General features: G+C 47.1%; 1 protein-coding gene across 1 annotated transcript in view; it reads right to left on the reverse strand.

Annotated features, from left to right (window-relative positions):
• CCDC198 (coiled-coil domain containing 198) overlaps positions 1-27,298 on the reverse strand; it is a 161,175-nt gene that overhangs the window by 72,813 nt on the left and 61,064 nt on the right. The window contains exon 2 of the mRNA XM_078662093.1: positions 13,791-13,873. Within this exon, the coding sequence (XP_078518219.1) occupies positions 13,791-13,873 (83 nt within the window). The remainder of the gene's footprint in view (positions 1-13,790; positions 13,874-27,298) is intronic.

Genomic DNA, 27,298 nt, shown 5'->3' on the forward strand with positions numbered 1-27,298 from the left:
CACACATCTTTGTGGATGCATATGACAAGCTGAGGGACTTCCAAAAGGCTACTATGTTTGTTTGTATGAGGCGCGGGGTATCTGTATGTGTATGTGATGTTGGTAACTGTTTCACTGATTGCTCTATTTAAAAGTAGAGGGGGAAGAGCCACTAAAAGCTCGAGCCAGGCTCGAGCTGAAGTCTGGCTCTGGCTCAGCTCAAAGTCCTGCTGGGACCCCTGAAGGAGCCAAGTTTTTATGTAGCTTCTGCCTCCCTTTCTCTACCTAGGATGTGGTGTTAGGGCCAGAGCTGCCGACTATGGAGGTTCAAGTCTCATCGCACTCTACCCGTGCCTATAAACAATACATATGACCTTGTGTAATGTAACTGATGTTCATTTAAAGTGCTACAATTCCTTTGATCGAGTTTGCACTGTATTGTAAACATGCACTAGAATGCACCAAGAGATAAAAATAAAGCCTTAACACAAGGAAAGACAAAGAGATACCCATTTACTGGCTGATTTGTACAGAGTGAAACTAGAAAACCTGGTTAAATTGCGGTTTCCCTGCATAAATTGTATCATTTTGAGCAAATATTTTATTTCACCAAAACACTTTTTTCTTCATTATCGTGTATGAAAACACTTTCAAATACGTCAGTTCAGACTATCAGTTGTAAAAAAAAAATCACTTTTAACAAGTACTTCTCGGTGCAGTGCATTAATGTGCCCTATTAATCTCAAAGCTCCCACATGTTAAAGAGCTACACTTTTTGGTACTTTGAAGAGACTTTATCATATTTTAGGTGGTTTGTTGTATGATTACATAACACATATTTCCAGGGCTCGGCTCGTGCACGGATGAGAAAAACCCATGGCTCCGGCTCGGCTCTCTCGGTTAATTTGCTGGTTCGCCCACCTCTATTTAAAAGTTCCTACACAAGTTTTAACTGTATAATCCTCTCATTCACGCTTGCATGACTTCAGGTTTATTTGTGTGAACTCCAGTAATGATCATGGTGCACACTAGATGGCAGCATCTACCACTATAAATTAATTTTCTTGGCGGGTCCTCTGAAGTGGTGTGCAGTGGATTGCTGTGAAGATATTTTCTGTGTGATGTGTATTTTTTCCTACACCCAGGGCTTTAAGTGGGGGGAGGGGGTCTGTGGGGTTCTGAGTACCCCCAGTTTTTTTGCGGGGGCCTCAAAAGGGGTCTCTAGGGGTCTCTATTTTCGGGCCTCAAAGGTCAAAGGTAGGGTGACCAGGCATCCCGGTTTTTGTTGGTGTTTCGGGTGAGCATGCGCATTCACTGCTTAAGCAAATCAAGCTAATGCGCTCCCAGTACCCTTTGGCATCCCCACACCAGCTCGACCAGAGGCGCAACTAGAGTGCCCACAACTCCTTGGTAGTGTGTTTTCATCGCACCATTGTGTCGATCAATGGTAACTCAAGTGGGATCATTTAGCAGCTTAAACCACTTCGTGTGAGAAACTGCCTACATTTTGATATCTCTTCATTACTTCTGATCATGGGAAACTTGCTTGTAAAAGTCCAGTCAAACAAAAGTTAGACGTGAAATAATAATACAAACGTGTTTGCACAGAAGGAAATTTTATGTGGGCCCATCATAACGAGGATGTGACAGCCCTATTTTGCAAGTGTGAGGACGGCAGGCTGATTTCACTCCGACGCTGGCCTGCAGCATCGCCCAGTTGTTTGAAGCGCCACAAGCCCCTCGGCGTGTTTACTGCCAGTGTTAAAGCCACAGAGGGGCCTATACAGTGTCCTGGCAACAAGCACCCACTGGTATACCCACGGGGCGACGAAGGGGAGGAGGGAGCATTTGCACTGTTGAACAAAACGCCTGTGGGCACAGTAGTAGGAAGTGTGGAGATGCAAGGGCTCTAAGAAGGGGTTAAAAAACGACAAAGAATCATTAACATGCATATGGTCTTTTGAAGACCTGTGAAGTACTTGGGTGTGGCTGTGTGTGCGCCCGGGAAGCTGTCTCAGCCTGGGCTGCCACACAGAGGGGGTGGGGGGGCTCTGAGGAGTCATAGAGCTGACGGCTTGTCAGAGCAGGGGGTACTGCTACACTAGTTATCTTTATTTAGACCACGCCCCTACTTAGATAGGCCACACCATTTTGAGGTTTGCGCCGCCCCTTTTAGAGCACCCCAGTTTTTTCCAACTTAAAGCCCTGCCTTTACCTGAACTAAAGGTGGGTGGGTATTGCTACCTGCTGGTTTGGGACGTAAACAGGAATGCGTTTCTTTCAAACTTATGTATGTGCATATGTGTAGAAAATCCTTGTCATTCCAGACTGCTCGGAAATATGAGGGTCCTCTTCTTCACAGGGGCGGATATTACTTGTTTGGGAGAATTGTATCCCCAAAGCCTACATGTAGATTTGAATCCAATAATCCCGGTCAAAAGGTTATTCCTCATTCAGAGAGTAAATTATCTGAATAGCTGGATTTTTGATGCTGTGATACTGGCCTGAAACGTTACTCCCATCTCCCCCCCAACCCAACCTTCATTTAACTCACTGGTAACCCGGGCCGAAGTCTCGATTTCACCACCGCCTGTGACGAGGAGCGTGCATTATGCTATCTGAAGCCACTTACAGACCCAAGGATGTTATTGGGTAGACTGTAGGTGGCAGGATGAAAAATAGTAACGTTGGGGCAGGGTGGTCTATTGCTATTGGTCGATTTGAAACCGGAGGACCTGAATTCTAATCCTGGCTATCGCATTTGTCTGTAAAGCACATGTGAATCTGGGCAAATCGCTTAATTGCCCTTCACCAAGAACTATATATATGTAGAAATGTAATGTTTATATATAGAGTACAAAAGTGTAATGTCTCTCGTTGATTTTTGCTATCCAACTAGAGGTAGTGCGTATGATACAAAACTAATATATACTTAGGGGCAGATTTACAAGCCCCTTGCGCCACTTTTGCGTCACTTTTAACATGGGAAAAGTGATGCAAAAGTGGCGCAAGGGGCTTGTAAATTTGCCCCTTAGAGAGCGTGTTTGCGTCCAGTCGGACATATCAGAAGATATTTCTCGGCCTGGGGCCACAAATTGAAGCAAAGTCCAATTGCTGAGAGCAGTGGTGTAACGAAATTTGAGGGAGGCCCCTGCGCCAAAGGTTAAAATAAAATGTTCCGCAGGGAAAAATGAAACATGGCAGATGCAACATCTGGCGTGCTCTGGTGTTGTTTGTTTGGCTTGGCATGTTAACGTAACTGCCTCTTCATTAATCAACAGGACTGGCATGCTTTAAAATCTATAAAACGTGTTAGAGCATGAGCGCAGGCCCTCAGAAAGCATTCGGGAATTCTAGCTCCTCTGTCCCAACTTCTGATGGTCGATAAACCAAAGTGATACAGGGTGTCAGGAAACCAGACCACGGAGCCACTCCCTCACTCAGCCCTGTTGAAAAGGTTCAAATTTCATGGAGACTCAGGTCTCAGCAGAGGCACAACTAGAGTAAAATTTCTGGGGGGGGGCTAATCAAAATTCCGGGGGGGGGGGGTTAATTCTTCCAGCAATAAGCAGAGTGGAGATGCAGGGGCTCTAAGAAGGTGTGAAAGATGAAAGAACAACAAAGCCTCGTTAACAAGTAAATGGTCTTTTAAAGACCTGTGAAGTACTCAGGTGCGGCTGCAGTATGCCAGACACCAGACCTGCGAGGCCTACAGTAGCTCAAAAACTGTCTGTGTGTGCCCGGGAAGATGTCTCAGCCTGGGCTACACACACGATGGGGGGCTGAACCCCTTTGAGCCCTATGGGGGTTGCATGCCTGGGTCTCAGCCCCCTATTTTTCTAGGAAGTGGACCCCAGCATTAATTGATGAAACGGAGTAACCAATAGGAATATTATTTGTACAGGGATTTTAAGGGCCTGATACCAGGGGCGCAACTAGGTCTGAACTTCGGGGAGAGTTAGGGTTGGCTAAGACTTTTAGCCAGGGCTGACCCTAGCACTGGTCGCACACGGTGCAACAGTCTTTTTGGTGCCCCCTCCCCCATTTTATCCTTCTCCATGAATTCCACCACTACCACTCACTAACAATGCACCTTATCTCTCTATAGCACCTTTCTGACAAACATTTCATTTTTTTGAGCGCTACTCATAGTTAACTCACACTCAGTTCTGTGATCTGCATGGTACATGTTCTTTGTAGCAGGCACATTAACCCTCTGTGCTGTGTGGGTGGCAGGAGTGCCCATGTGAGTGCACAGTGAGCGATGCAGCAGTGTGAGAGTAGGGTAAGAGGAGTGACTGCAGGGTGAGTGATTTGACCATATGAATTTGGGTGCGGACGTAAGTGCAGAGTGGGATGAATGAATGCATGGTTAGTGATGAGCAGATTGAACAGTGATGGGGACAGGTGAGTGAAGTGTCACATGATTGCAGGGTGAGCAGTGTGCTCGTGTGACTGCATAGGTGAAGTACAGGGTGAACAGCACAAGTGCATTGTGAGTGCGGAGTGATCACTGTGAGTGCAGGGTGAGCGGGTGAATGGTGTGAGTGCATGGTGATCAGTGTGAGTGCATTGTGATCTCTGTGAGTGCAGGGTGAGCGTGAAAGTGAAGGGGGAGAATGAGGAGTGAGTTGTCTGAATGCAGGGTGCATTCCCAGACACTTGAAGTAATTCAGCATGCTACTAACGGCGGCGTAGGGTTTCAGATATAAGTTAAACTATTGCTATTATGGCATTAATCAGAGATCGAGGGTGGAGGAAATAAATAATGTAGTGACCCTGCATCAAACTTTCACTCCTATGATTAGGGTTGCCAGGTCATTACAATGATGTCCCAGACACTACAAAAATAAACAGTCACCTAAAACCGTATTTTTAGCACTTATCTGTGAATGTTTAGAACAGCAAATATAAATAGAAAGGCCTTTTAATTGTGTTCTAGGGATGCCTGAATGATCTAAGACTGATAATTAAAGGGAACAAAGACAGAAAAGTCACATTACAAATAAATAAATAAATACTTTTTATTTATAGACCTATTTAGTGTCAAGACGAGGTCTTTGCAAGCTCTTTAAACAACACACGGCTGGCATTTGTCTTTTGGCAACCCTACTTTATAATTATATTTCATGAAATGCATTATCACACTACAGAAGTAAATGTAAAATACAAATATAAGGAATAGACAGAGTGGGGGTTCAGGAGGTACTGGAACCAGAAAAAAAATTAAGACTCTGCAACCATTTTACAAAGGTATGTAAATATGCAAATAGTCTTTAAAAACCTGTGAAAAGGTTTTTAAAGACTATTTTATCCCCTCATTTTATTTCACCGCACTTCTTATAATGCTCTCAGTTAATATTCATGCTATTCTTATATTTTTCTCTTTGTATATTATGTTGCCATTATTCAATTATTTTAATAAACTTTTCTTTGAACTGAAAAAAGAGAGGTTAAAAACCTGTGAAAAACTCAGGCGTGCTGGAGATAAGACTCCAGACACTGTCAAGCCATGGCCACAGCAGCTCAGGCTGCGGCAGCCCGGGCTGACACACAACTGGGGTGGGGGGATGAAGCCCTTTCAGCCAATTGGCATTCCGTGCCTGCCTGATACTCACCTTATAGAGAAGTGAGCATTGCTCAAAGGCCTCAGCACTATCCAGCAGTTGGGCTAAAGCATAAGCCACTGGTCTTGAGTAACCTTGTCGCTTTCATAGGAACTAGAGGACTAGCACTTTGCAAAAAAGCTGTGACATCATCAGAGATGTTGCTAATAATGGTGTAGCAGGTGCAACGGCATCAGGGGCCATAGAGACCCACAGAATACCAATTATGATTGGATTTTTACTTACCTTGGGGAGTAAATGTGGCCTAACGGCTAGGGCAGTTGACCTTGGGGCCTTCTGTGATTCTGGGAAAATCACGTAATCTCCCAATGCCTAACAAAAATGAATGTGTCCATCTGTAACGTAACTGGTGCTCATGTAAAGCGCTCTGATACCACGGGTCAAGTTTGCGCTATAAAAAAACTCCACCAAAAACCCCATACACCAGTAATGTGGCATTTTTCTTGGTTTCAGCATCTTTGGGCATCCAGCTCCTATTTTTTTTTTTCTGGCTGGCCCTGTGTTTTCCCCAAAGTGGACTCGACGCCTCGTGGGTGCTCCACGTGCTTCAGTTCCCTTCTCATCAGAGCAGAAGTCTCTGAAGGATTGGTGGACCCCCAAAGCTTATTTTCCACCTGTAGTGGAGTTTGGTAAATAAATCAAATCCACTGTTGGGTTAGTTGGGATAAGAAAATGTGTCCTCAACCCAAAATGGATGATGGTGCTGCCCTATACAGAGATTTGCAGGTGATGGCTGCCGATTCCATTGCCCCCAGCCCAGGACCTTCATCTGCATGCCAGGGAGAGGATCAACTGATCCCCATGCGAAGAACCTGTTAAGTTCCTTACAAATTGAGCTCTTCTATTTCTCCTGAATATGTGTGGCTTTCCTTCCTTGTGTGTACCTGCTCAGAGTTAAACAAAATGAGCTAACAAAAGTCTCACACACCCATGAATATGTAGATACTGATGTCAGCATTTCGATATTTGTGTTTACATTTTGTGGGACGTTCCCTGAGCTGAATGTTAAAATATATGGATATGTTGATACTAGTGCAGTTCTGTTTTGGAATCCTGCATGGCTCAGATATGATGATTCATCATATCTGAGCCGTGCCAGGCTTCCCAAATATTGATGAAAGATTTTGCCTCAAGATGAGTGAAGATCTCTCAATGGTGTGGACGAGTTGGAAAAAGTCTTATAGCTTTAGTGGCTGATATCTACTAGACTGAAGGTAGAAACAACACAGCCACCAGCTTGACAACTCCTTGAAACCCCTGTCCAGAGCTCCTTACCCAGAAAAGGAAGCCATGCAGAAAGGAGGCGCATTGGATGGAGCTCTATATATATCACAATAAAATACTAGTATCTGTAAAGCGCACAGCTACCTCCAAAATGGTGTCCCGTCGCTGGGGGCCCTTGGGAAGATTAAGCGAGCTATTGCTCAGAGTCACATGGTGCTGGGTTAACCTGCCACTGGCGATCGAACCGTGAACCCTGTAGTCCGGAGTCAGGCACCCTGGCCGCTGCGCCACACCTCTTCCACTAGGATAGGAGGGGCCGTTGATTGCCACAGCAGTGTTGCAGGGATATAAAATACTTCAAGATGGCTGGGAGGGAGCATGCAGAAAATTAATGGTGGATCTGTGTGGTCCGGGTGTGTACAGGTAAGGTATGGGCATCCAGGCGTTTTGGAGGATGTAGGAGGGAAATATTTAGGATGTGTTTCACTAGGGTGCAAAGGGCGAGACGACAGTACGTTGTAATATTTATGTCTTCTAAATTTGTTATGGCCAAGGGGATCAGAACCGGAGACAAGTCAGTGGTTTGTATTCTGTTTTTTCAATTCTGAAATGGGTGGATGCATGCAGGGAGCACAATATGTGGATAGCAACTGGGATTTCAGTTGAGGAAGTAGAAGTTTGGTGGCAACTTTAAAAGGGCATGAAATGGGCTCACTGATTGGCTTAGCCAGATACACCCTTAACCAGGTCTCATTCCGATGCATTATGGGTGATAATGATATGGTGCAAATACCAAAACACTTGAGCTAAGCAAACGAGTCAAGAGGGAATTTTTAGAAAGTCAGAGGAGATTGCCAGTGTTACAGTGCTGCCATGCATGTCTGCTTTACTGCTGCAGGGTGGTAGAGGGGTACAGGTATTTGTGGCAATCATTATGGCATGCAAAGAGGTCATAAAGCAGTGACTCAGTTCTGCAACCAATATAATACTGGTTAGGCAGAATGTTAGGACACTTTATGTAAATGTACATAATTGTCTTGGTATTATGGGGTCCATCATTAATGTAGAAGGATAGAAAAGTATTTATTATGGTATATATACATTATGTTATTGCATCGAATTTTGTCTTTTATGGGCACGCGCTAAATTTACTCATGATCCTGACTTTCATGTTACATGATGCACAGTGCACAAAAGTTCCCATTTCAGAATTTTGCATCACTATTTAATACTTGCTGGACGCTTGTAGCTGAAAATATCTTGCCAGGAGAGATTTCCGGCTTGAACTAGATTCCTGCCAGTTTCTCATCTAACTTTGTTAAATGACATATGCCCTCTCTTGAAAACGTCAACCGAGCCACTGAGAAACCACATGTTGAGCCGTTCATGTGAATTTGCATTACTTGTAATTGCACAAAAGAAACTGATGAGATGATGCACACAATTTTATAATGTGCTCACAATAACAACAACCACAGGACAGTGCGTGATGTGAAGGAAAACAGATGTAAGGCTTTATGTCGAGGGTTAGTCTATATGCCACTTAAATTGTATACTAAAGTTACTTTAAAACTGTATATTTAAAAGTCTAGTTGCATAGGGTGTTAGAATGAGTGTAATAAGATTCAGGGAGATGACAGCCCCGACTCTGGTGTGCACTGACCTGTAGATGGACCAGATGTTGCTGCTTGAGGATGGGTTAGTAGGCACGGTCACTGAATTTATGCGAATCTGCAGCCATGAAGGGTTCTGCATAGTTATGGATTTGCTGCACTTGCTACAAAGTCCATCAGCTTCTGCAATATTTGCAGCGTTTTACAAAAATAAGATACGCCAGAACTAGAGTGCAGCAGATGGGTTATTTGTCACCAGTGGTGGCTGCTGCCAATTAAAACCGGCAGGGCATCCGGGGCGGGGTGGTGAGGAGCGGTCAGAAAATAAAATGTAAAAAAATAAAAAACACTTACCTGTCTGAGCAGCCTCGTTTGCCACTCAGACGGTACATGGTGGTAGCCTGTGGGGTTTCTCCAATTCGGATGTACAATACAGCCGGTTTGGAGAAACATAAGTGCGCACATGTGTTAGGCTGGACTGGAAGGGAGGTTTGGGGGCAGCCGAGCTGCGAGGTCTGCCCCCCGGGCAGTTTTGGGAGGGGGAAGGGGGGCGAGTCATGGGAGCGGCCATTTTGTTGCTTGGGCTGCCTGGGGATAGCCCAAAGGCAGCCCAAATCATGAGGTAGGCAGCCCAACTTATAAGGGGGTAGCCCGCGTTTACCCAGCCACCATTTTGGGTATTGAGACCTGGTGGCTGGGAGCGAGCAGTGTAGTTTTTTGTCGAGTAGTGTAGCGTAGGTTTAGCGTGTGTTTTAATTTCGCGCTAGCGTTACATTTGTTGGAGGTGACTTACCTTGATCATGGATACCCGTGGGGATGTTCGAGTCCTGGAGGCCCTCCGCCTGCTGAGCGAAGCAGGGCGGATGGACCTTCTCGCCGGCCCGAGGAAGGTGGCCCGCCCGGTGAGGCGCGCCTCGGCAGGTGTGGCGGCGGCTGTCTTTGCATGCTCGCCGCCACTGAAGGCCCCGAAATTACAGGTGGGTCTGAAGGGCCGTGCCGATGCCAGGAGCGCAGCCCTCGTGGGGGCGGGCGGTGCGGGGGAAGGAGAGCGGTTAGTGCGGCCGAGGCGCGCTGCCAGTGGCGCCTCGCCGTGGGAGCTGCCGGCTTCTGGGGGCTGGGCCGGGGGAGGGCGGGAGGCGTGAGCAGGCCGCGAGCTGGGAGCGCTCTGGATGGAGCGCCGGAGCCGCGCGGGGCCGACCCAGCGCGGAGGCAGAAGGAAGGGAGGCCCTGCCGGTGTGCAGGGCCTCTGAGGCAGCAATGGGAGACGTGGGGAAGGCGGCGGGAGCGCGGGGAGGGGGCGGCTGGGAGAATAGGCCCCGGGATTAGGGGCGGGGGTGACACCCTGAGTGTGGGTGAAGGAGCCAGGCAAAATCAGAGCGGGAGGGGGCGGGGGGGCCCATATACGGGAAAAAGGACAGTGGCCTGCATCAGAGGGGGAGGCAGGAGAGCCCCTCACCTGCAGGGGGCTACATTCGACGGGGGAGGGGCAGGAAGGCGACCAGGAAGGGGGCAAAAGGGGGGATGCAGGTGGGGGTGGGGCAAGTGGGCCGGGGTGGGGGCGGGGCACCATCGAGCAGGGGGGGAGTGGAGGGCAAGTGGGGGCCTTGGCAGGGGCAGGGGGGCGGGGAGAGGACCTGGGACAATGGGGGTGGGTTTTGCCAGTCTTAATAGAGTCAGAGGGCAGCGAGCAGGACTGGGAGGGTTTGGATGTTTTCGAGTCCTGGGGGAGGGGGTGAGAGAGGCACGGGGCGCAGAAGGGAATCAGGCGGGGGAACAGGAGGCAGGGCTGTTGGGGAGGGGGGACAGCAGCGCTGGGGGCGAGTGGGAGGGGGGACAGGGGGAGTGGGAGGTGGGGGGAGTTCGCAGGAGGATTTGGGGACAGGGATTGGGGGGTTATTGTGGAGTGACGAAGAGGAGGTGGAGGAAGTGGAGGTGGTGGGGGGGCAGGTGGAGGACGGGGGGAGGCGTAGGGGGGGTGCGCTGTTGCAGGGGCCCAGCACACCAGCAATACCTTTTTTCTTGCAGGGCGATGGCCGGCGCGGGGTTGCGGACTTGGTAAGGCTGGGAGCAGCCCAGCGGCACCAAGGAGAAGGGAGGGCAGAGCTTCCTGCGGCAGGTCCGGAGTCAGCGAGGGATCACGGCGCGGCTGGCTCACGAAGACCCCTGGCGGGCTCGCCGGCTCCTCCACCCACAGGGCCCCAGCGGCTTGGGGACCAGCGACGGAATTGGAGCACCGGCGCGGAGGACTGTTTTGTGTTGAGCGGGGGGAGAGAGGGGCAGTGGGCATCTAGTAGGGTGCAGTCGGCACCACCGCAGGCTCGCCTGAGTTATATGTGGGGTAGAGTTGAGTTGTTGGCAGGAGATGATGACAGTTTGGAGGAAGGGGAAGTGAGGGATGGCGAGGGCGGACGGGGGTTCGGTAATGGTGTTGGTTCTCTCTTGCAGGTGTCACGGGGCCTGGGTGCTGCAGCGGCCCGGACGCAATCTGGGAACAGGCCGGCGATGGATCGGAGAGGTGTCGAACGGCGAGGGGATGTGTTAGTGACAGGTAAAGGCAAAGCCGCGGTGCGCATGGTGTCGGTGGGGGAGGGGGGGTCGGCTATGCAAGGGCAGGAATGTGGTGGATAAGGGTGTGGGGTCAGAGGAGGTGGTGCTGACGCCTGCGGCGAAGGGGGACCTCAAGGGGACCACGGAGGCTGCCGGGGCGAAACTCGAGGGGCAGGATGGCGCGGGCGGTGCGGCCGCGAGAGGGGGCGGCGGAGGCGGTAGGCGGCACGACGAAACCAGAGAGCAAGGAGTTAAAGATAAAGCGGCTCCCGTATATGGGGGTCACGAAGACGCTGGGGGCACACTTAATGGCGGCAACGAAAGAGAAGATATGGAAAGGGGAATATGTAGAACTGTTGAAACTGCTGCACCGCGAAGACCGGTCGAAGGAAGGGTCAAAAGAGGAGGAATACGAGCTGCAGAAGCGGCCGAGGGTGCCGTTGACGATTGAGAATTGGACGGCAGCTTTTCTGATATTCGCCAGTGTTTATTGTGAAAAGTTCCCGGAGCGTTCGGTGTCCATGTTTAAATACATGGACGTTATTAGGAAGGCGCAGATCACAGGAGGTGGTTACGCCTGGGTGCAGTACGATGAAGAGTTCCGGGCACGGATGGCATGGGATCCAGAGGCGAAGTGGGGGGAACTGGATTGTGACCTTTGGCAGCACACGATGGGGCTGGCGGGGTCGGGCAAGACTATTTTTACCGCCAGCGGTCTACCGATTATATATCAGCCCTTTCAAGGGCGCCCCACCCGTGGCGGGGTGGGGACCGGTTTCAGAAACCAGTCCGGAGCGGCGGGTGCCAGCTGGGACTTCAATAAAGGGGTCTGTGCCAGGGAGCATTGCCGTTTTAAGCACGAGTGCTCCGGGTGCGGTAAATACGGACACCCCGTGGTCTGCTCCCCGGGCAGTTTTGGGAGGGGGAAGGGGGCGAGTCATGGGAGCGGCCATTTTGTCGCTTGGACTGCCTGGGGATAGCCCAAAGTCAGCCCAAATTATGAGGTAGACAGCCCAACTTATAAGGGGGCAGCCCGCGTTTACCCAGCCACCATTTTGGGTATTGAGACCTGGTGGCTGGGAGCGAGCAGTGTAGTTTTTTGTCCCCGCCCACCCTCCCTGGGCTGTAGGTTTTTGGGGAGGTTTTGTTTTAGGAAAGATGGGTTTTTGGTTAGGGGGGCCGTGTTGGGACAGGTGCACAGGGAGGGGATTTATGTAAGTTGTCGCTTGGAACAGGTGCGGGCGGAGTTTGTTCTGGATATTGGCCAAGTTTGGCTGGAGTTCGGTACTTTTTCGTTAAGTTTGGGGAGTTGGGGAACGGGAGTGGGGAAAGGGTAACCAGTTTGGGGGTTACATTAGAGGGTAGTTGGTTACAGTTGCAAAAGGACAGATAGGAATGTAGGTCTTGGGAGGTTTGGGAGTTAAGGGGTAGGGAGAAAATTGGATATTAATAGGATGTAATGGAGTTGGTATGTTGCAGGGTGGGAGATTTTATCATGTGGGGATCGTAGGGTTGGGGGAAGAAAAACCAAAGGGGGTCAGGTAACTCGATGTTTAGAGAGGTTTTAGTTTTGTAAGGCGGTTTGCCAGTTTTGAATAATGTGATGTGCACCTGTTTCAATAAAGCGGCCTTTTACACACACAAAAATGGTAGTCGGTCGTGCTTGCCCCCCTTTCTCCCTCCCAATGGCTGGCCAAACACATATGCGTATTTATATGCAAAGAGTACTCCTCCCTGCCCTGGCCCCACCTCCTGCCGGACCTGAGTAACTCTGACAGATATCCATAAAACAAAAATAACGTGTTATGATAGTTTTATTTCTCATCTGCGGGCAGTGGGGCAACGCTCCTCTGCCATTACGGAGGAGCCGCCTCTGTTTAATTGTCACAGACATGACAGATATTCCGCTTGATGTATTACAAGTGCATTATATCCAATGGCACATGTAATATGGTGAACAGAATGCCTGTCACGTTTCTGACGAGTAACCCATATGGCAAAATCTAAATCAGGCTCTCTGGTTCTTCCTCAAACGTATCAAAAGTTACTAAAAATGCGCGTAATACCGCTCAGTGGCATTTATTGTGGAGTGACGGGTCACATTTCTTTTGATGATAGCTGAATTTAGGTATTTAAAGTGGTACAACCTGTTCCCCGACAGAGTTAATATTGAAAAATTGACTAAATATTGACGTAATACTGCTACAAAATGTCCTGCATTGAGTTATATAAGATGCCTTTTCTTGAGGCATAATTTAGTTGACTCTGCCGCATAATTTGTTCCTCCCTTGCCACATAATTCCATTGGCCCTGGCTAGTAGCTCAATAGAAGGAAAGAACCACACGACTATGTAAAAAAAAGGTAAGCCCAGGAAAAAAAATGTTAATATATAAAACTGGGAGAATTGGGTATAGTAGTGAGGAAAGGTGCTCGCAAACCAATCAGGAACTGATTTCTTTTAGAAGGGAGATATATAGAAGAAATAATGCCACATCCCAACAGAGAGTTAAGAATAGCTAAAATCAGTATAATATATTCGTAAGATACAGCTGCTCATAGCCCTCTTTTGTGTTGCAGCAAAAGGTACCGGATTACTTCCGGTATTAAACGCGGAGGCAGGATACACACATTGGACCATTCCTGGCCGTGCACCCAGCTACATTCAGGTAGTTTCCGGTTGCGCGCATTCTTAGTTCCCATAATGCACTGACCTAGCAATATGCCTTGCAGTGATCGGTAGACTGGCACGTTACGTTAAATCCAAGTAAATCCTCATGAAGTCTGTTAAATTCAGCTTACTTGAAGTCTTCGGGGTGGGTGCCTTTTGATTATACTTGTTTCTTCATTTCCCAGCTGGATGTCAAATGAAATGGGCCTGGGCACTAAAATGGTCAAAAACAAGCCGACATTTAATTTTAGTGCAAGGTGGAGTTAATCATTACCCCTAGTGTTTCATTCCTTCAGATTATACTTTAACAAGATGCCATTCAGTGAGCCAAAAGCAGACACTAATGAAGTAAACAGAGCAGCCTGATACCTGTCGTCTCGAGAGACTGATCTGCAAAAAAGCCCCCTGATGAGCGACATTTTATAAATAGTACATATCCTCTAGTTTAACAAATTGCTTCTTGTAATGCAGTTTAACTTAATTCATTTGGATATGCACAGCGGACAGAGTTTCTTCTAGTAGGGTATGTTATCTCATACTACACAAATGAATGGGTCATCCATTAAGGCAACAGAACAAAAACAACAGGACTGTAAGGAGTACACAGTCTAATTTACTTTGATACAGACCAATTAAATCTTCGACAGTAGAACTGTTTAAACAATTATTTGAATATGCACTTACATGGTTGTTTCTAATATGATGGCATTAAGTGCAATTTCCATTGACTCAGGGGAGATGTATGTGCACATAGGTGTATTTAGACAGAATTACAGCCTAGCAGATAGGGTGCTCCATCACAAACTTGACGGCGTACCCTGTCTGCCCAACCGACCAGCCTCTGCCCTATTTAGGATCAGTAAGATAGCTAGCTTTCCTTCTACAGAGCCCCAGTTGATTTAGTCAATGTACAGATTCTTCCAAGAGCCTACACATTAGGGGCCTAGGAGGAAGGGCTCTACACCACCCACCCTCTTGAGAAGGACAATGTGATGTCCTTTTTTTGTCCGTCAACAGAAAAAAACAATTATTGACCCCCCCACCCAAAACTGTATGTGGCGGCCGTTAGTTTAGGGAGTTTGTTTTAAAAAAAATATATATTAGTTTGCTTGATGGTTGTTAAAAAAAACCTTGAGAGGAACTACGATGACAGCGGTTCTTGTCAAGGTACAGATATCACTGCTGGGCCAGTGGGGATCTCTAAATTTGGTGGATGGTAGTCAGGTAGGGTGGTGGATGTAATGTCCACCCCTTGTGATGCACAGAGTATCATCTTCCAAACTCTAGATATGGCCAAGAGTGTTATAAGCATTTACATAGCAATACGCCTTAGGGCCTTCTTACAATGTTGCCGGTCCTCCAGTGGCGCACACCCATGCCGTCCGCTGTAGGACAGCCAAAGCTGCGTTGTGCCCGCCCGTCGGATTACTCTTTTAATACTGGTCGTGCGGGCGGTGCTGTGGCAGTCTCACAGCGCTGGGCTGTTAGGCTCGTAGGAGAGTCTAACATGCAGCCCGCCACCATGACAGCGCCTGCAGCACGTTCTTGTACAGTATGGCATGCAAGATTTTAATTTTATTTTATCTATGGACATGAAACATACTTTCTGTTCTTTCTCTGTCTATCTGTTTTTCTCTCTTTCACACACATAAATCGGTCTAAATGCCTGAATGGATAAAGAGTGGATATTTTTAAATGATATACATAGATATACATAATCATAGATAATCTTTCACTTTTAGTTTGCTAGTATTAGCAAAAATATTGAAATGTTACTAATTCAGAAAAAACTTGTAACACAGGATGATAATCCGATCAATGTAAAATGATAAACACATTTCATCAGAAGAAAGCTAGAATATGACATATTTAAAAGTCTATGAGTGGCCTGTTTGATATAAATAAATGGATTTGAAGTGGAGCCAGAATGCAGTATTGCTTACCATTGATTACACCAACTTTCCTCATCCAGAATACACTGCTACCGGATATTAGTTAATTAATTTGCTGTTTCCTGTTTAATAAAAGTAAGTATACTCCGTAATTTAAATAAATTGACGCTTCCACACAATGGAATGTTTGCTGTGGCTATCCCTATTTCTGGTGTTCGTGACCTAATAATCTTCCTTATGGAGACTTGACTTTTTTACAGTATTTGTTAAGGAAATGTAGAATTGATGAAAAGTTTTGCACAGTGATGTGAATTTGGAAAAAAATTGTGAAATTACTTCAAGCTTGTCTGAAAAAAAATACTTGCCCAGAAGAGGGCTTTGTTTGAAATTTTAGGGAGGTAAAACGGTGTTCAAATCACGTAACATATATTGTTTTCATGAATATGGCTTGACAGACACTGCAATTGTGTATGAAGTTGTTTTTCAGTTGTCCCATATACCATTTGATGTCAGTGTGAATATGATTGTTGAGTTCTGAAATATTAAAATATGCCCTTTAAGAACAAGGCTTGCTACTTGTCTATAATAGTCTGTCGTTTATTTATTGGCTTGTGATCTTGTATGATTGATATGTATTCACCAGTTTGTGTTCTGTCTATGTTTCTTATCAAAGTTAAAAAATAAAAATACTAAATTGCCTTTGCTACATTTTTATTAATTTATATGTATAGTCCAGTAGAGTCCACTTCCTTGTTCAAATGTAAGATTTTTATTATTCTGTTAATAGAAAAAAATGAAACAATTTTGAAGTTTTTGATGGGGGTTTATATTGCAGTGGAAACTGAAAAGAACATTATTTTTTGTAAAAAAAAAACTGGGGGCTCATTTACAAAAAAATTACACAGCATGTCACCGCAAGCTATTTTGCTGCACCGGGCTGTATCATTATAAAAGCACAGGGATGTGTTTATTAACAACAGAACAACACATCCATGTGCTTTCCTGTGCGCTGGCGCACAATTGGCTGCCATGTTCCAGCGCAGGCACCCTTGAGTCATATTTCAAGGGTACCTGCATAGCGGGGATGGTTGTTTTTGTGCAGGAAGGAACACCTTAATGCCCCAAAACAATAATTTATGGCATTATCCGTTTCTATGCATGCTGCAGAAAGCAGCATGCATAGAAAGAGGAAAAACGAGGAGAAATAAAAGCATTTCATCTTGTTGTACCACTCCCATGCCTGCACTGGGGAAGCGCAGGATTCTGAACCATTCCTAGTTTTACAAAACTTTGTAAATTTGGGAAAGTGTCAGGTTCCATGGATGTTGCGTGGGAACACCCACATACACACCCATGGAATGCCCCTTTCTTGCAGAGTAATATGTGAAATGGGCCCATCTTTACAAAGCCATGAAAAGTCACAGAGGGTGACTTTACATGGTCTTTTAAATATGGGCAGACACACTGGCCGCCAGTGCATCAAACAAGTGATGCACCGGTGGTGCAATGACCTTGTAAATGAGGCCATATTTTATTTCGTATTGTAGAAACTGGCAAACAAGTATGTCCAGCATGAAAGCTACATCATACATGTTAGCAGAGTCTCAGTGAATAAGATGGCATTTCACAGGGAGTGCAGACCACACGTACATGATAGCAAAAAGCATTGGAGTAGCCTATAGGTCTCACCTTTTGGATGCCAATGCAGACCTTCTGGTTTTGCCATTGTTTTTTTGCCACACCATGTTACTGTGACAGCGGCCGCCATGAAAGAAGGACACCTGATTCTATATATGGAGACTGAACCCTACGGCCCTCATTATGATGTCGGGCAGACAGCCACCAACAGGCCGTCAGTATTTGAAAAGTTTCAGCACTCCGTCCATCATCTCCTTGTGTTTGCTTTGTTCGCCCTTAGTGGCAGGGTATGCCCAGATGTGGTACCCTTTCTCACTTTGCCACTGGATACAAGCTAGCCTGGCTGAAGAGGGCTGTTAGCCCAAAATCCATCCCAGGATGCTTGTTTCCGGTCCAGGGAAGACAGGGTTTGGCAGTTCGAGCTGGACTGTTCCCATGAGGCACAGGGTCAAGACTGTTTGCATATAGCTGTGTCTGAACTGGGGTGGCAAATTGAGCTTAAGAATGATGATGGATGAGTGTTTGAAAAGTTTCAGCACTCTGTTCATCATCTCCTCGTGTGTGCTTCATCAGTGGCGGTACGCCCGGCATTCAGGACAATGGTCCGACCGCCAGATTTGGATACCAGCGGTTGGAGTGCAGCAGAGGGGGAGAAACACCTCCGCCTCGGACAGGCTCATGGAATCCGTCGGGGCAATGGTCGAACAGTAATCCCTACAATGAAGGAGGTGCCTGGTCAGGCACTGCCATAGGGATTACGATGTCTATTTCCCACAGCCTTTTCATGGCGGTCCCACTGCCACGGAAAGGATCTCAGAAAGGGACTTTGGTGGCCCCTGTCCCCCGTGGGCCACCGCTATATGGCCAGAGGGGCACATGTGGTGCCCACCAAACATCCATGCACCGTGTGCCAGGCACCACATGGTGCCTGGTACACGGTACATAGATGTTTGCAAACATGGCTTTCTCTACTGTGTCTTGTGCTGCAGCCCTTTTCCGGGCTGCAGCACAAGCCACAAAAGAGAACTGCATATTTCTGACTGCCTACACAGCGGTCGTATCATAATATGGCAGGTGGGACCGCTGACTACATGTCGGGCGATCTCCATCCCTCAGCCTCCGACCGCCATCGTGATGAGGCACTAAGAGAGTTGTTAATTACATAAATGCATGTGAAAATGCACCGCATCGGCTTAGTATTCTGGGCAAATCATTTAATCTCCCTGTGCCTACATGTAAAGCGATTGAGTACCTTTGGGTTGAGATCGCGTTATATAATGGTATGGGTTCGAGTCTGGTCGTTGTCTCAACATTCTGCGCAAATCATTTTATCTCCCTGTGTGCTCAGGTAAAGTGTTTGAAAACCTTCTAGTGGAGATCGCACCAGTAAATGATGGGGGTTTGAGTCTCGGCATCGGCTCATCATTTTGGGGGAAATTATTTAATCTCCCCGATCGCTCATGTAAAGCGATTGCATACCTTTGGGTCGAGATCGTGCTATATAATGATGTGGCTATGATGGTGACAGACAGCGCACTGCAACACAAACATTGAAACAAAAGAAAGACACAACTGCCAATTACATCATGTGATATGCATCCTGAAACAGATAAAGGACAAGTGATTAATTTTCTAACGACGTTACCTTCAAAGCCATTCAAGGATATTTACATTCTTGTGCATTATCATAATTTAAACCTCACATAATATTTACAGCAGTATTTTTTAATGAAATATTTTTGTGTTTTGATGTTCGGCCATTTAAATTACCAATATAGTATGTTGCCCATATAATCTGCCTGACCTTAAACTGACTTTCTCAAGGTAATAATTTGGGAGCGGATGTGGCGTAACAGCCAGAGCTGTGGCCTTTGGATTTGAAGGAACCAGGTTTGAATATCGGCATTGGCTTAACATTCTGGGCAAATCATTTAGGGCCATATGTAGGAAGCCTGTTTGCGATCACAATTTGGGCAGTGTGCTAGGTAGCACACAAAAACCCACACGCAAAATAAGGAATCGCACAATTTGTGATTCCTTATTTTGCGATTGCATTTAAGGATTCGCAAATTGCGATTCCTTAAATGCAATGTAGGAAGCACCCAAGTTGTGCGAATTTTGGCTTAAGGAATCGCAAATTATCACCAACTTCAGGTTGGTGGTAATTTGCGATTTCTTTGAAAAATGCATTTTTCAAAGTGTCATGTGGCGCACATACATGCCCTTAGCGCATGTATGTGCACCACATGTGCACACATGTTTATTTCAGGGGTGCAAAAGGATGTCCTATTGACAACCTTGCAACCTTGAAATTGCATTCGCAATTTGCGATTCTCTAATTGAGAATCGCAATTTGTGAATGTCTTCCCATTCATTCCTATGGGCCTTCTAGCCCATAGGAATGAATGAGAAGGTATTCCTTATATGCGAATCTCAATTTGCGATTCGCAAATAAGGAATAAGTAGGATTCGCAAAACATTTTGCTAATCCTACCTACATTGAGTTTTGCGATTCTCTAATTGCAATTCTCTAAAAATCGCAATTTGAGAATCGCAAAACACAAATTACCTACATATGGGCCTTATTCTTCCAGTGCATTTATGTAAAGCACTTGAATACCTTCGGGTCGAAATAGCTCTATATAATGATGTGGGTTCAAGTCTCGGCAACAGCTTAACATTCTGGGCAAATCATTTACTCTACTAGTGCACTCATTTAAAGCATTTGAATACCTTTGATTGAGATTGTGCTGTATAATGATGCATCTGCGATGATGACACATGAAAGCGGGAGCTACGGTAATAAAGCACTGCCAAGATCGAGCGCTCATGTGCAGTGCTCTTGAACAAAGGTAAAAGTGGTCTTTTTACGATTACTAAAAAGGGACAATTGGAAGAGTACAATCATTTGGGCACTGCTCCATGGAAGTAATCAATTGACAAAAAGGAGGGGAGCCAGTCATTGCAGCACCAGGCACAGGCACCTTTGTTGGGGGACTCCAATCCCCATCCTGCATTGCGGCAGGAGCCACCAGCACCTGCGACCTTTGATACGTGCCAGTAGGTGCTTAAACCTGCTCTGGGCTCCCGCAGCGCTTGAGCCAGTCATTGCAGCACCAGGCACAGGCACCTTTCTTGGGGGACTCCAATCCCCATCCGCATCGCGACAGAAGCCGCCAGCACCCACAACCTTTGACCCACGCCAGGAGGCACTAAAACCTGCTCAGGGCTCCCGCAGTGCGGGAGCCAGTCATTGCAGCACCAGGCACAGGCATCTTTGTTGGTGGACTCCAATCCCTATCCCACATCGCGGCAGGAGGCGCCAGCAACAATGATCTTTGACTCGTGCCAGGAGGCGCTAAAAACTGCTCAAGCTCCTGCAGTGTGGGATGCACACAGGCGTGTCAGTGCCGTGCCTGGCAAAGCCCGGGCCAAGGGAAGGCCCGTCCACGCCCGTCAAAACCCGGAGGAGGATGGGCTGGGCCACCCCCCTAACATCTGTCCTCCAGGAGGTATGCTAGCAAGACTTTGCTTTGTTTGTATATCTAATCCTTAAAGTTGTAGGGTGCCATCATTTGAGCCCTTGGTGAATGACTGTTGATTAATTTCTTGGGGAAACAAAGAATGTCCCGTAATACAAACAATGCGCTATCCTATATGATCATTCTGTTAATTACGGGAGAGGCAAGTGGTATTGATGTTACTGAAGGACAAGGTTATATCTAAAGCCCAACACAATTTTTACACTACGAACAGAGAGGCTGTTGTCAAGAGTTTAAAAATCACATGTATATTTTTATTACATATATTTGAGTAGACAGTTTAGTAAAATGAATGCATTAAAAACATGAGTGTATTAAAAACATGAATGTATACAGATATCAAAATTTAACAATCAATACACAATTTGTAAAATAAAACAAGAATCAAGGAAACAAATGTTGACGCGGCGTTTCGGCTTTTTATCAAATACAAACACCTTCTTCAGGACAGATTCTGGATTTTAAAAAACACAATTACCAAACAATGATGGTCACAGTGCTTAATTTGTCTAATATAGTTGTAGCATATTACCCTACGCATTTGTCACTCTTAATTGCACATGCCCTCTTTGTATACAATTCTAAACAATTCATTGCTGAATATCCCACTTAATCCAGCAAAATAAAGTTGCATCAATAGCCTCTATTGCCTCTCCCTGTATCTATCTGTTAGGGTTAGCTTATGAGAATTTTCTTACAGATCAGTATTCTATCTGTAGAGTACTCACTACCAATTTCAATACATTTTAATTTTCAAGAACTATAACACACCTCGAAATTAAAAACAAATTTATTTGGACTCTGTTGTATACTGGAGTTTCGTACTGTCTCCGGATCCCTGTCTCAATCTATGGATCTGCGGGCGTTTAATCGGAATTTAGATAACTGTGGAGCAACAGATATTAAATTATTGGTTTGGTTGTCATATTCTTGTCCTATCTTTGTAAGTCCTAATTGATCACCTTTACCTTAAAAGCAATGTTTGCGGAAGGTATACACACTGCCCGCGGGAGACACCGGTCATTAGGAAATACCTCTAAATTGTATTTCTGAAAATAAAGTAATCAGCATGATCAATGAATCTGTCTGCCCACATTTTTCTTAAATGTGCAGGATCCTAGGGTTAGACACTCACCATTTATATGGTATGGAAATCGCTGTAACCGTAGACCGTCTTCTTGCTGCGTCTACCGGCTCATAAATCTTGGGGGTTGATCTCATTGTTTATGAAATTAAAATACCACTCTGGAAAGATAATGTTTTTTTGTTATTCCAGAATTAGGAGATAATAGTAATGTTGTGTTGATGCTAACAATTTATCTATATCTCTTTGAATTTGCCTTTGAGGCGCAAAAAACCTCCAGTTTTATCCTGCAGAGCAATGGATATTCGTCATTGTGGTTATCAATCTTATCCATGTACCCATTTAGGTCGACTTTCGTGAGAAAAATAAGCATAAGAACTAAATATGTTTTATAAAGCAGAGTGATTCTAAAGACTTCATCTCTCCTATCTTTCATGGAAATAGGTACGAGTCATCCCTTATTAATATTAACAGAGTACGAGTCGTCAAGACTAATCATAAACATAAACAGAGGCTAGATGCGGGACCAGAGCGCTACCTCCCAAGGATATATGGCAGGCAAAAGTTAGAGTAACTGTCTGCAGTCTATATAGTCTCTAACCTTTTAAAATTCGCTCGGCCTCCCTGCTCCTCTCCAGACAACTTCTCCGGTTCGTCTCTCCGTTGTAAGAAAAGAAAAATACAGGCTATCCAAAATATCCGGCTTAAATACTAGCTATGTTTTCATTGCGCAAGCCTAAGGGACAGCGTCATTGGTTATCTATCAGCCAATCATGAACGCGTCTCCATAGTAACAGAAACACACTTATGTTTTTAATTGTGTGGAGAATATAAGCTTTTTTACACATTTGAATGGTACATTTACACTGAGTCAAACCCATTTTTAATTGCACCTCCTTCGTGCTACCTCGGAAAGTACATTTATATTATAGATATCAAAAGGTATTATATCGAAATCACTCAAAATCTAGAGCCCAGGTTACTTTGCGCGTCATTGGCTCTCTTTCAGCCAATCATTACCACGTTTCCAACACGACGGAGACACACATTCTGGCTTTTTTTTATGCCGATTGCCCGGAAAATCTACCTCTATCAGTTATACTAATAAACAAGCAAGATGTAGTCGCTCTTCCTATTTCATGCAACCATAAAAGCGAAGCCGAGTACGTTTCGGTGGAGTCCCTTGTGTCAATGTCGCTCAATTCAAATTAATATAGGGTAAGTATACTGAGCAGATTGGGGACATCCCAAAGTGGAGTGATTACTTTCTTTATTCAAATACATGGAACGCATGAGTCCTAACAAGGAATAAACAGTACCAGTCAGCGGGAATGCTGTACCATTGACATGGGACTGAAGGTGTATACAGCTGTACATCATATATTTCCTTGCTGTGGGCGTGGCTATGCAGTGGAAGCATGGGGTGCCGGAACTAGATATTAGTTAAATGTACTCAGGTGCCTAAGTACAAAAAAGAGCATATATTTCTCTTGAAATGGAGATGGCCTATATTAGTATTCAAAATACGTGAGATAGAATGGACACGCACATTTGAACGGCATCTCCACACCTATTCTGGAACAAGGCACAGCAAGAAGAAGAATAGACTGTTACTATGTACTTATTATATAATGCGTTCCCAATCTTCTCTACTGTTGAGCCCATTTCTGAGACTTTTTAGACGGGACATATAGAATTGCTCCCGTTTTTTTCTTATAATGTTAATATTTCCCCCTCATGCATTCATCACGACATTCTCTAAGCAGCACTATTTAAGATCTTCAATTCTATGGCCTGCTGTTTTCCAGTGTTCAGTAAGAGGGGCCCCCTTTCTGTTATTTCTAATTGCGGACCTGTGTTCGTTTAGGCAAATTCGTAACAGAATGACATTTTTGATCATATAGGGTAGCGCATTGTTTGCATTACGGGACATTCTTTGTTTCTCTACGTATTCCCCCTGGTCCCAAACAAACCTAACAAGCATTTACAATGCAATGGTTTCGCCTTTGGAAAAGTTAGAGCTATTGGCATTGTAAATGACAAAATTTGTATTTGTGTTGGTTTTGAAAACAGATAATTAAATGGCATTGTCATTTACATTGCCATTAGCTTAATCTCTGCAGTCACTCTGCAGTCCCTAACACTCCATAGCACTCCCTAGTCACTCTGCACTCCCTAGTCACTCTGCACTCACTAGCACTCCCTAGCACTCTGCAGTCACTCTGCACTCCCTAGTCACTCTGCACTCCCTAGTCACTCTGCACTCCCTAGTCACTCTGCACTCCTTAGCACTCCCTAGCACTCAGCACTCTGCACTCCCTAGTCACTCTGCACTCCCTAGCACTCTGCACTCCCTAGCACCCCCTAACACTCTGAACTCCCTAGCACTCTGCACTCCCTAGCACTCCCTAGCACTCTGCACTCCCTAGCACTCTGCACTCCCTAACACTCTGCACTCCCTAACACTCTGCACTCCCTAGCACTCCCTAGCACTCTGCACTCCCTAGCACTCTGCACTCCCTAGCACTCCCCAACACTCTGCACTCCCTAGCACTCTGCACTCCCTAGCACTCTGCACTCCCTAGCACTCCCTAGCGCTCTGCACTCCCTAGCACTCCCCAACACTCTGCACTCCCTAGCACTCTGCACTCCCTAGCACTCTGCACTCCCTAGCACTCCCTAGGCACTCTGCACTCCCTAGGCACTCTGCACTCCCTAGCACTCTGCACTCCCTAACACTCTGCACTCCCTAGCACTCTGCACTCCCTAGCACTCTGCGCTCCCTAACACTCTGCACTCCCTAGCACTCCCTAGTACTCTGAACTCCCTAGCACTCTGCGCTTCCTAGCACTCTGCGCTCCCTAGCACTCTGCACTCCCTAGAACTCTGCACTCCCTAGAACTCTGCACTCCCTAGCACTCTGCACTCCCTAGCACTCTGCACTCCCTAGCACTCTGCACTCCCTAACACTCTGCACTCCCTAACACTCTGCACTCCCTAACACTCTGCACTCCCTAGCACTCCCTAGCACTCTGCACTCCCTAGCACTCTGCACTCCCTAACACTCTGCACTCCCTAACACTCTGCACTCCCTAGCACTCTGCACTCCCTAGCACTCTGCACTCCCTAGCACTCTGCACTCCCTAGCACTCTGCACTCCCTAGCACTCCCCAACACTCTGCACTCCCTAGCACTCTGCACTCCCTAGCACTCTGCACTCCCTAGCACTCTGCACTCCCTAGCACTCCCTAGTCACTCTGCACTCCCTAGCACTCTGCACTCCCTAGCACTCTGCACTCCCTAGCACTCTGCACTCCCTAGCACTCTGCACTCCCTAACACTCTGCACTCCCTAACACTCTGCACTCCCTAGCACTCTGCACTCCCTAGCACTCCCTAACACTCTGCACTCCCTAGCACTCTGCACTCCCTAGCACTCTGCACTCCCTAGGACTCTGCACTCCCTAGCACTCTGGACTCCCTAGCACTCCCTAGCACTCTGGACTCCCTAACACTCTGCACTCCCTAACACTCTGCACTCCCTAGCACTCTGCACTCCCTAGCACTCTGCACTCCCTAGCATTCTGCACTCCCTAGCACTCTGCACTCCCCAGCACTCTGCATTCCCTAGCACTCTGCACTCCCTAGCCCTCTGCACTCCCTAGCACTCTGCACTCCCTAGCACTCTGCACTCCACAACACTCTGCACTCCCTAGCACACTGCACTCCCTAGCACTCTTCGCTCCCTAACACTCTGCACTCCCTAGCACTCTGCACTCCACAACACTCTGCACTCCCTAGCACACTGCACTCCCTAGCACTCTTCGCTCCCTAACACTCTGCACTCCCTAGCACCCCCAAGCACTCTGCACACCCTAGCACTCTGCATTCCCTAGCACTCTGCATTCCCTAGCACTCTGCACTCCCTAGCACTCTGCACTCCCTAGCACTCTGGACTCCCTAGCACTCTGCACTCCCTAACACTCTGCACTCCCTAACACTCTGCACTCCCTAGCACTCCCTAGCACTCTGCACTCCCTAGCACTCTGCACTCCCTAGCATTCTGCACTCCCTAGCACTCTGCACTGCCTAGCACTCTGCACTCCCTAGCACTCTGCACTCCCTAGCACTCTGCACTCCACAACACTCTGCACTCCCTAGCACTCTGCGCTCCCTAGCACTCTGCGCTCCATAGCATTCTGCACTCCCTAACACACTGCACTCCCTACTCCCTAACACTCTGCACTCCCTAGCACTTTGCACTCCCTAACACTCTGCACTCCCTAACACTCCCTAGCACTCTGCACTCCCCAACACTCTGCACTCCCTAGCATTCTGCACTCCCTAACACTCTGCACTCCCTAACACTCTGTACTTCCTAACACACTGCACTCCCTACTTCCTAACACTCTGCACTCCCTAGCACTCTGCACTCCCTAGCACTTCCTAGCACTCTGCACTCCCCTAAACTCTGCACTCCCTAGCACTCTGCACTCCCTAGCACTCTGCAATCCCTAGCACTCTGCACTCCCTAGCACTCCCTAGTCACTCTGCACTCCCTAGCACTCTGCACTCCCTAGCACTCTGCACTCCCTAGCACTCCCTAGCACTCTGCACTCCCTAGCACTCTGCACTCCCTAGCACTCTGCACTCCCTAGCACCCCCTAGCTCTCTGGACTCCCTAGAACTCTGCACTCCCTAGCACTCTGCACTCCCTAGCACTCTGCACTCCCTAGCACTCTGCACTCCCTAGCACTCTGGACTCCCTAGCACTCTGCACTCCCTAACACTCTGCACTCCCTAGCACTCCCTAGCACTCTGCACCCCTAGCACTCTGCACTCCCTAGCATTCTGCACTCCCTAGCACTCTGCACTCCCTAGCACTCTGCACTCCCTAGCACTCTGCACTCCCTAGCACTCTGCACTCCACAACACTCTGCACTCCCTAGCACTCTGCGCTCCCTAGCACTCTGCGCTCCCTAACACTCTGTGCTCCCTAGCACTCTGCACTCCCTAACACACTGCACTCCCTTCTCCCTAACACTCTGCACTCCCTAGCACGTTGCACTCCCTAACACTCTGCACTCCCTAACACTCCCTAGCACTCTGCACTCCCTAACACTCTGCACTCCCTAACACTCTGCACTCCCTAGCACTCTGCACTCCCTAGCACTCCCTAACACTCTGCACTCCCTAGCACTCTGCACTCCCTAGCACTCTGCACTCCCTAACACTCTGCACTCCCTAACACTCTGCACTTCCTAACACACTGCACTCCCTACTTCCTAACACTCTGCACTCCCTAGCACTCTGCACTCCCTAGCACTCCCTAGCACTCCCTAGCACTCTGCACTCCCCAACACTCTGCACTCCCTAGCACTCTGCACTCCCTAGCACTCTGCAATCCCTAGCACTCTGCACTCCCTAGCACTCTGCACTCCCTAGCACTCTGCACTCCCTAGCACTCCCTAGCACTCTGCACTC

This window comes from Lissotriton helveticus, chromosome 9 (assembly GCF_964261635.1).
Source record: "Lissotriton helveticus chromosome 9, aLisHel1.1, whole genome shotgun sequence".
Lineage (NCBI taxonomy): Eukaryota > Metazoa > Chordata > Amphibia > Caudata > Salamandridae > Lissotriton > Lissotriton helveticus.